Genomic DNA, 10,897 nt, shown 5'->3' with positions numbered 1-10,897 from the left:
TACAGCTTGTGCATAGTGATTTATGTGGTCCACTTCCAGTTGTGTCATTCTCTGGCTGCAAGTATTTCTTAACTTTCATTGATGATTTCTCCAGACGCACTTGGGTATACTTCTTAAAACTCAAGAGTGAAGTATTTAACACTTTTTTGGCCTTAAGGGCCTTTGTTGAAAAACAATCTGGACATCAAATTCTTAAGTTAAGATCTGATAATGGCGGAGAATATGTTAAAAACACATTCATCAACTATTGCACTGAGAATGGAATTCAAATGCAACATACTGTTCCATATACTCCACAACAAAATGGTGTAGCTGAAAGGAAGAATCGCACCTTAAAGGAAATGGCTAATTGTATGCTACAATCTAAAGGACTTGGTCTTAGTTTTTGGGCAGAAGCAATTAACTGTGCAAATTACATAATAAATCGCACTCGTACTAAGGCTTTAAAGAATATCACTCCAGAAGAAGCATGGAGCTCAATCAAACCAGATGTAAGTCACTTTCGTGTTTTTGGAAGTGAAGCGTGGGCCCATGTTCCAGATGAAAAGCATAAAGCTTTAGAACCTAAGAGTGAAAAATGTACTTTTGTTGGATATTCTGAAGATGTCAAAGGCTATAGACTTATTCCATTTAAGTCCAAAAATGTTATCATTAGAAGAGATGTAAAATTTGATGAAAATATATCGGCCTGCGAGCCTAGTCCGGCGGATGTGCCACCTCTCCCTATCTCTTCTACCTTTGGAAACATTTCTTCTTCAGATGATGAAAGTGAGGATGACAATCCTCCCCCACCATCTCAGGATCCTCCTTCAGCTCTTGAGCTTCCAAAATGGGTTCGTGCTACTCGAGATGCAGCAGGTGATCTTGCCGGTGATCCTACAGATCAGCGACGCACATGTTCTCAGTTCGAGAGAGCCTCTTCTTTACTGGCTCAAGCTCCAGTAAATTATGATCCTGACACCTTTGCAGAAGCTTCAGGCCATCCAGATTGGGAAGCAGCTATGAATGAAGAATATCATTCATTATTGGCAAATGATACATGGGATCTTGTTCCTCTACCAAAGGGACGAAAACTTGTTAGATGCAAATGGGTTTACAGAACCAAGTATGGACCAGATGGGAAAATTGATAAACATAAAGCTCGTCTTGTTGCTAAAGGTTTTTCACTTTGAAGGCATTGACTACACTGAAACCTTCTCCCCTGTTGCCAAAATGAACTCTATCCGCCTTGTTCTTTCCCTTGCTGCCTCTTTCAAATGGGAAGTCCATCAGATGGATGTTAAATCTGCCTTCTTGCATGGGGACTTGCATGAAGAAATCTATATGGAACAACCCATTGGCTTCATACAAACAGACTCCAGCCTTGTATGTCGACTTAAGAAATCCCTTTATGGTCTCAAGCAAGCTCCTCGGGCTTGGTATGCCAAAATGGATAGCTTTCTTTTAGAATCTGGCTTTTCTAGGTGTCATTCTGACAATACTGTCTACACCAAGAAAGTGGGCAACTCTCTTATCATCCTTGTTCTTTATGTTGATGATCTTATCCTTACTGGTAGTGATCCCAACCTTATAAACCATGTGAAGTCTAGCCTTAAAAGGAAATTTGAAATGACAGACTTAGGACACTTACACTATTTTCTCGGTCTTCAAGTCTTGCAATCCAAGGAGGGTATTTCTCTTTCCCAGTCCAAGTATGCCTGTGATATTCTATGCCATTTTCACATGGAAGACTGTAAGCCAGCCCCTTCTCCCTTTCATTCTGGAGTCAAACTTTCAGTCACTTGTACTTCTCCTGAAGTTGATGCTACCTTATACCGTCAACTTGTAGGAAAACTTTTGTATCTAACCCATACTCGTCCTGACCTTTCCTTTGTTGTTGGCCTTGTTGCTCGGTTCATGCAAAACCCCTATGAAAGTCATTGGAAAGCAGCTAAAAGAATACTTCGTTATGTTCGAGGTACAGTTCAGTTTGGGATTCATTACAGTGCCGAAGCATCTCCTCTATTGGTTGGTTTCACTGGTTCCGATTGGGCTGGTGACCCTGATGATCGGAAGTCTACTGCCGGTTATGTGTTCACTCTTGGTTCAGGACCTATTACATGGGCTTGCAAGAAACAAGGTGCCATTTCTCTTTCATCAGCAGAAGCAGAGTATCGTGGTGCCGTAGAAGCTAGTAAGGAAGCCTTGTGGCTTCGTCAGATCCTGTCAGAGTTTGGCTTTGAGCAGCAGCATCCGACTACACTTTGGTGTGATAATCAAAGTGCCATTCAGCTATGCAAAGATCTAGTCCAACATCAGCGCAACAAACACATTGAACTGCACATGCACTTCATCAGAAAGCTCATTCACGACCATGTTCTTGAAGTGCAATATTGTTCAACAGATGATCAAGTTGCAGACATCTTCACAAAGGCTCTCACAGAGGCGAAGTTCACTAAACTTCGATTTATGGTTGGAGTTCAGGAAGTTGTCACTAAGGGGGGATAGGCTCTAGTGCCTCCTTCCTTCTCCTATTGTGTCATATTTGTAAATCCTTCAATCCTATCCCAAGTTGTTCTTAAGGGGGGATGTTAGGATATTCCGACACATAGGAAATAGTTAAGTACAACTTGGTCTAGTATAGAGTTAGGTAAAGTGTGTTTCTTTACCGTTGTACATTTTGTAACTTACAATCCGACGGTTCATTCTCTCCCCGGTATTACTGACACTTGATCCGTGGCTTGACACCCGATTGGTCCATGATTTCTATTTAAAGCGCATGGAGGGTCATTTGTAGGGTAATCCATGCATGAGAGAAACATATGTAAATTTTCATTCTTTTATTAATAAATTGCCTGAAGTGGCCGCGTTGGCTCAGACCGTGGACTGTTTCCCTCTTTGAGGGTTTTAACCACGTCAAAAATACTGGTGTATTGATCTGCCATCTGGTTGTGAGCGGTGTCCTTTGGTGTTCTGTCTGAGGAACTTACCTTGTAAATTCCTACAATAAAGTAATAAAAAAATTAAAATTACTACTACTATAATGTAATTGTTGACATGAATGGTAACTCCTTTTAGTTAGTTTTTTATTTTTTATTTTTAAACATAACCCATTTTTATATAGTAGTTGTTGACATAAATGGTAACTCCTTTTAGTTCCTTTTTTATTTTTTATTTTTAAACATAACCCATTTTTATTAAGTTTTTATTCTATAACGCTAGCTTGAGAATTCATAACGATAGTTGTTTAACTTTGGTTTTTTACTCCTCTCAATGGAAAGCAATATAAAAATATAAAATTATATCACATATAAAGTAATATAAAAAAGTAAAATTACTATTACTATAATGTAGTTGTTAACATGAATGGTAACTCTTTTTAGTCGCTCTTTTATTTTTTATTTTTAAAAATAACCCATTTTTATTCAGTTTTTATTCTATAACCCTAGCTTGAGACTTCATAACAATAATTGTTTAACTTTGGTTTATTCAAGGCTTTTCACTCCTCTCAATGAAAAGCAATATAAAATTATATCACATATAAAGTAATATAAAAAAGTATAATTACTACTACTATAATGTAGTTGTTGACATGAATGGTAACTCCTTTTAGTCCCTCTTTTATTTTTTATTTTTAAACATAACCCATTTTTATTAAGTTTTTATTCTATAAGGCTAGCTTGAGACTTCATAACTATAATTGTTTAACTTTGGTTTATTCAAGGCTTTTTACTTCTCTCAATGGAAAGCAATATAAAAATATAAAATTATATTATATATAAAGTAATATAAAAAAGTAAAATTATAAGACATATATTATAAAATAATGAAAAGCAATATAAAAATGTAAAATTATATCACATATAAAGTAATATAAAAAAAATTATTATATATATATATATATATTTTTGTCTATTTTCAAATATGATTTTTAAAATTTTAATTTAATTGTTAATTATATTTTTCTTTTAATTTAAAAAGCACTAAGATTTATCTAAAAAGTAGTTATACCCTTTCTATTCTTTTAATTAATTAATTAATTAAAAAAAAGGGCATGTGGACAAGAGCCATATGAACTGAGTTATGGTTTTTTTGGCATATGGTATTCGTAAAGTGAGAGATTAATGTCCATAGTCAAAGAATCTTGTTTCGTGTAATATATATATATCATTTTAATCATAATAATAGTAATAAAATTTAGTTGATTTTTATGACTTTAAATTTTGATGATGTGAACTATATAATAAACTAAGTATTTTGATAATATATCTTGGGATCCATCAAATCAATATTTTTGTTGCAAATGTTTCCAACCTACCAAATAGATGAAGAAAATCTAATCAACTATAGGAAGTACAGAGAAAAAAACCTTAAGAAGGAAAGAGTAAGATCAAAAGCCAAAAGAAATAACCATTATGAGAAATAGAGAAAAACCCTAAGAACTAAGTAAGATCAAAAGTAAAAAAAACCATTATGAGAAATAGAGAAAAACCCTAAAAACTGAGTAAGATTAAAAGTAAAAAAATAACTATTAAAAAAAAACAATATAAAATCCAACCATTAATATAATAGAATAAAATATTTTAATAATAATAAATAATAATTAAAAAAATAAATTAAAAAAAAATTATTAGAATTAAATTAAATATATGATAAGTGTAAAGAGAACACTGTTATAATTTTTTTTTTTTTAATTAATTAATTTATTTTTATTTTTATTTTATATAATAATATTATTATTTTTATTAAATTTTATATTAGTAATTTTTTTTAACTCTTATAATATTAATATAAAATGAATATTAATATTAATAATATTATTATATTAAGAAGATTTTTTTTAGAAATAGTTTAATAATGATTATTAAGATCAAATAATATTTTTATAACAACTAGTTTAAGAATAATAATATTATAGTTTATAATAATATTAATAATAATATTAATTAAGAAAGATCGAGAAACAAACAATCCAAGCAATCAAATACAAGGAACATAATCAAAAAATATATATATAATAAAATAAAACAAATAAATAAATAAATAGGAGTAAAGACCTAATTAATGAGTCAAGATCCTATAACAAAAGTAATAATTAAAGGTGACTAAAATTAAAACTATGCAATCAAAAGTGAGGGTAAAATTATCATTATTATTAAAATAATTTTACCCTCCCTTTTGGTTGCTTTGTTTTAATTTTAGTCTCCTTTAATTATTATTTTTATTATAGAATTTTGACTCAATAATCAGGTTTTTTCCCCTACTTATTTATTTATTTACTATTATTATTATTAAACTAGCCATTATATTAGTTCTTATAGGAATATTTTTTTTTTCTAAATCTGTCTACTTCTATTATTATACAAAAAGAGCAAAAATTACAGCAAGGCCTTGGCCTTGAAGGTCTTGCCAAGAGGTTGGCAATTTGCACAAGTATTCACTTTTTTAGTTCTCAGAGGACCTCCATTTTTGATATGGCCTCTTATAAGACCCGACACATATACATAGCTGAACAGAGACAGTAAAGTACCCGAAACGAGGCTAAACAAAGACAACATTGCATCCTACATGTTGCAGAACAAGATTTAAGACAGAGACCCGACACTGGCATGAGTCAAGAAACAAAACAGAGTAGTATTCCTGCTGCTGAAGCTTCCTTTAGCGGAGAACCGGGATAGATCAATCATCATCAGTGGTGTATGGTTCCTCAACGACTCTGCAACCAAATTGTAAAGAGTCCTCCGAATCTGAATGCAGAGCCACCGAGCCTGTTGGTTCTCTCTGCACTGGCTCGCTTGGACCTGCAGAGACAGCTTGATTCGCCATCGAGGAGCTTCCTAAGACTGGATGCTGACTGTCCATTGGAGTCGCCCTTCTCTGGACGGCCAGCATTTCCGGAGGAGCGTCTACCTGGCCTCTGGGATCTTCACATTTCTCAATTGTGACTGAAACAATAAAGGTAGAATGAGCAAGAGTGCAGGGGATTCGATAGCGGACCGTGGGGTGTGCCTCATGCTCACAATTATTCCGTCTACCACGCCCTCGACCTCTGCCACTACCAGATCTTGTGACAGGGGGACTGCTTCGCCCAGAATCCTGCACCTCCGTGAAAGAGCGCGTCGGGGAGGTTGACCGCTGCGAGATGGCGCGACCCCTGGAGCCTCCTCGCCTACTTATCATCCTGAGCCGTTCTTGCGGCATTGCAAGGCCCCGAGGTGGAGCGAATGAACCTGGAAAGGAATTTAACGCTGCCACGCTGAGGGAGAAGCTCTGCTTTACACAGACCACCGTGACCCAAGAGACTGGGGCAGCAGAAATGAACGCTGGAGCAGCAGGAGAGCAACGGATATGGTGCGCCATGGCACAGTTAACCGGGAGTCTGGTTGAGGAATTAATGTCTCGCCTTAAAAGCTTTGTGCGAGACCAGCTCGCTTTCTTTGTACACCACCCCGTAGCAGGCGTGTTCGGACACTTGCCCATGTGACCGACCACGTGCCTGCCATCCTTTCCATCAGACACCCGCATCCGGGGTTGTTATAGGAATATTATTTGATCTTAATAATCATTATTAAAATATTAATTTTCATAAACTAGCCATTATATGATCTTTTGGTCTCTACATGGCCCTCTATTTAAGCTTGTGCCATGATCTATATCTTCATATGGCCCTGATGATGAACCACACTAGCTGGTTCCATAGGTGTAAGAAAAATTTTCTCCTATGTAATTTCTATCGAAGATACTCTTCTTAATGTAATATGGATCACACATGCATGAATTCAGAAATATTATTATATATAAAATTTTTATATTACACTTATCATATATTTAATTTAATTCTAATATTTTTTTTTTTTATAATTTATATCTTTATAATTATTATTATTATTATTATTTATTATTATATATTTAATTTAATTCTATTATTTTTTTTATAATTTATATCTTTTTAATTATTATTATTTATTTTTAAATATTCTATTTTATCAACGGTTAGATTTTTTATGGTTTTTGAGTTTATCTTTTAATTTTTAAGGTTCCTCTCTATTTATTCTTTTTGTTGGATTAGAGTTTCTTCATCTATTCATCTTGAAGATGAACTACATTGATTGGTCCGAAGTGTCCACAACGAAGATATTGATGGGATGGATCCAAAAGATGTTGATGAATGTCGGCTAAGACCAATAGAGTGTATGCGACTTTAAGGAAGTAAGAGATTAATTGAGTTTCTTTAGTAAGAGATTAATTGAGGTTTTTTAATATTTTATTTCTCTGCTCGAAAAGAAGGGAGAGAAGCCTTACTAGATCACCATAATTTTGCTGAAGGTAATCCAAGAGAAAGTGCTTTTCATCTTCAATCCATTGATTCTTTAGTCCCAAGGTGTTTTGGAAATTGACCAATCATGGATTTCACTTTGAAGCTCATGAAAATTAGTTCTTATCTTGACAATGTTTAACTTCAAGATTGGCTGCTTAGCTTACTTTTTCCCTCCCACTGTTTATCATCCCACAACTTATCCTTAAATTTAGAAGTTATAATATTTTTAATATTATCTTTATTCTCCAAAATGATCTCCTTCTTTACTCTACCCACATAAACATCTATTTAAAAATATTTTAATAGTTATATATAACTATCAACATTTACAAACTATTTAATTTATATAACTACAACATTTATATTTAATTTATATAATTACACTAATTTTTATACAGCATTATAAATCTTTTAAAATAATATACTCAAATAAAAAATCAAATTCCAGTGATAATTATGACTGAAATAGGAACTCAAATCCTAATTAATGATCGAAGCATTTATGCTTAAAATTTAAACAAGTTTACCTAGATAAAGGATACATTTAAAAAGAAATCAAACATTTTGAAAATTCCGTTCTCCGTTGCTTTGTTGTTTCTACAAAACCGTAAATTTCACTATGGAAATAGAAATATAATTTTAAGAAATACAAATAAGCAAATTTACTAAAGTTTGTCAGCTTCTGTCGTGTTAGACACTGGTCCCATTTCTGATGCAGCTCGTTGGTTGCTAGCGATCGCAATATAATCCACAAAACGTTTCATGCTACGCCACGAGGACCCTCCTTCACTCGCTGCTTGCCGTATTGTTTCTCTTATTTCTCGACTCTTTCTCCTCATCTCTTCCCCTTCTGTGCTTCCCAGCAGAAATTTGGCAGCTCTTGCAATCTCTCCTCGCTCAATCACTCCATCATCCCTACACGTCTCTAACTTTAATCCAACCTTCAGTTGGTTAACCACGAGCATTCTATTGGTGTATTGATCAATTCCCTGTGGCAAAACCAACATGGGAACCCCCAAACTCAAGCTCTCCATGGTTGAATTCCACCCCCCATGAGTGAAAAAACCGCCGACGGAAGGATGAGATAAAACTGATAATTGAGTAGACCAAGGAACCACCAGAGCTTGATTTTTCGTTTTCTCCTGAAAACCCTCTGGCAGAACGCTGACATGATCGTTTGTTTCCTTATCAGAATTTAACATACCAGGACGGACCACCCACAGGAAAGTCTGCCCACTTTCCAATAAACCCATCGCTATCTCTTCCACTTGAGTTTCGGACATGCGAACCACGCTTCCGAAGGAAACGTAGAGAACGGACGATCTGGCCTTTGAATCCAGCCACTGCGAACAATCCGTTTCAGCCCACAAACTTAATGATGTGGGGTTCACTGAAATCTCCTTATCCTTGCACTCGGCTTCAAGGTAAACTGATGGAAGTAACGGACCGAGTGAGTTGATGGGAGCTGCTGTTTCTCGAACTGCATCGCTCGCTTCTTTTTCGAGTTCGTAGACTGTGTTTCCAATAATCCACTCTGTCTCCTCTAGTAAAGGGAGCTGCTCCGCAACACGTTGATAGAGTACATTAGACGTGTCTCCCGCCTGGATATCTGATGGCAGATCTTCGGGCTGCAGTGGAGGAAGACCCGGAATGTAGTCAATCATGTCCTTGGGGTCTGTAAAAAGAAAGACATTATTCTTTCAGTTGAAGTAGGTAATGATCCGTTGGATGGGTCAAAGAACGCTGAAAACATGAATAATTAATGGTGGCTTAATATAGCTGTGGTGGACTGAAACAGTATGAAGAAAACATGGATGGAGCAAAACAAGAAGTAGTTGAATAAATAGAGTAAGAAACTGCATGAATGTTCTAAAGAAATAAAAAATTTAGTGATTGGAAAATATTGAACAACTATGTGGACCGATTACACTGTGGCTAAAAAAATATATGTATCAGAGAGTTTAATTTTATTTTTGCAGATTTCAGGAATATCTTAGAATTTCATTGGTCTTTTTCTCAATGTGAGATTCAGAAATATTTTTAGAATTTGTAATAGACATAAGGATGCTAGCTTGTGGCAATGGTGAGAAAACATATTTAAGGGCGGCTATTAAAGGAAAAGCAAGGTTGTTAGTTGCACAACTGAGGACCTGATCATATCACTACCTTCGATGTGAGACTGGTAGGTGGAGGGCACTCAAAGAAGTTGGGAAGATAGAACTTGCATATTCTGCAATAAGGGTGTGAGAGACAAAATGACATTTTGTCATGAAATATGCAACTTACTAGAATATTAATATTTAGTATAAAAACAATTTAAAAATTAACAACATGCACCATCTATTTCACTACCATAAAATCAAGCAAATTCAAGCAAATTGCTAATTTCCTGATCAAAATTCCTTCTAAACAAAATTCATAATAAAAGATTCAACATCCAAAAAGGTATGAAAATAAACTAGAACTATTATCCTCGTGGTCCTTTAGGTTGTTTAGCCTTGTAAAAGTCAATAAAATCAATCAATCAATAATAATAATAAAAAAATCCTTATTTCATAGCAGATTTTAAAAATATTTTAGAATCTCTAAAATATATCACACTCTCATGATAGTACTCTACAATTCCATCTAATCCCAATTTTTAATTTAATTCAGCACGGAAAAGAGGTGCACCTTCTTTTTTGGGCGGAAAGTGACCCTTGGAAATGATTAGGGAGAGATGTCTATAGATGGTATACACACTCAGAGACTGCGGCCAGAATGCGACGAAAGGGAGCTCAAATTTCTTGGCTACACGAAACGTCCAAGTAAGAAAGCAGCTACCGATGATACACGAGAACAGGGGCTTGCCAGTTTCTGTATCGATGTGGCTTTGTATCAGATTTTCCGCAGAGTCTCTCATTTCGTTCATTACACATCGGTCGAATTCCCAAGGATTGGCCCCAAGGTTAAAATCCAGCGGTAGACCGTCGGAAACCTGCGCGAAACGAATGTTTGAATTCGAACCAAGTGAAATCCCATCGTGATAAGTGCGGGCTTTCATCATCTTGGAATGATTGGATTCGGTGTTCATAAAGGTGACCAGAATGCCTTTGGAAGAAAGCATCTCAGAGAGTCGTATCAGCGGATTTATGTGGCTCTGAATTGGATATGGTATAACCAAAACATGGGGAGCCATAGTGAGCAACAGCTAACAATTCTCTCCCCGGCTAAATATTAAGGAGGGTGCTTGAGTAAGGGTTAGGGGAGAAGTCTGTGTCAAAATCTTAAACATCATTTGGATGGAATGCTTAACCCAACGTTAACGCAAGGTTCTCGACGTTAATGATGTCATGGCTTACGCAAATGGAGAGCAAACCACAATTTGGAATCTCGTCCTCTAGTGCACGGTTCTTGTCGAGATGTCATAAGCAAATGAAGAGCAGAAGCACGATTTGGCACGGCTTTGTTTTACTCCATGCATTTGCTCTTCTACAGAGCATCTCCATTATTAATTTTTAGTGTGTTTTTTTCTTTCTCATGACTAGACTAGATCATGACTAGACTGTGTTGAGGTCAGGGATGTCTAAAATGTAATTGGCTTTGCAATTAATTTCGGTA

The 10,897-nt window shown here is 35.3% G+C and overlaps 1 protein-coding gene across 1 annotated transcript; it reads right to left on the bottom strand.

Annotated features, from left to right (window-relative positions):
• Nucleotides 1–7,872: 7,872 nt before the first annotated feature.
• LOC149198378 (UDP-glycosyltransferase 86A2-like) lies at nt 7,873–10,493 on the bottom strand. Its single transcript, XM_089404135.1, has 2 exons — nt 9,971–10,493; nt 7,873–8,972 (listed from the first exon to the last, which is right to left on the bottom strand). The coding sequence occupies exons 1-2, from the start codon at nt 10,473–10,475 to the stop codon at nt 7,963–7,965; spliced, it is 1,515 nt and encodes a 504-aa protein (XP_089260261.1). The 5' UTR covers nt 10,476–10,493; the 3' UTR covers nt 7,873–7,962.
• Between the last annotated feature and the right edge of the window lie 404 nt (nt 10,494–10,897).

This window comes from Pinus tabuliformis, chromosome 2_2, assembly GCF_031772625.1.
Source record: "Pinus tabuliformis cultivar Carrire ecotype Pingquan chromosome 2_2, CPIR1, whole genome shotgun sequence".
NCBI classification, from domain to species: domain Eukaryota; kingdom Viridiplantae; phylum Streptophyta; class Pinopsida; order Pinales; family Pinaceae; genus Pinus; species Pinus tabuliformis.
Note: the sequence above shows the minus strand (reverse complement) of the source record. Positions and strands in the feature narration are given on the sequence as shown.

What these genes read in the sequence shown, in the direction of transcription:
- LOC149198378 (XM_089404135.1), bottom strand. Translation starts at nt 10,475, where the DNA reads ATGGCTCCCCATGTTTTGGTTATACCATATCCAATTCAGAGCCACATA. An exon ending in CTTTCCGCCCAAAAAAGAAG is followed by an intron (nt 8,973 to 9,970) that starts GTGCACCTCTTT and finishes TTCTTTTTACAG; the next exon opens with ACCCCAAGGACATGATTGAC.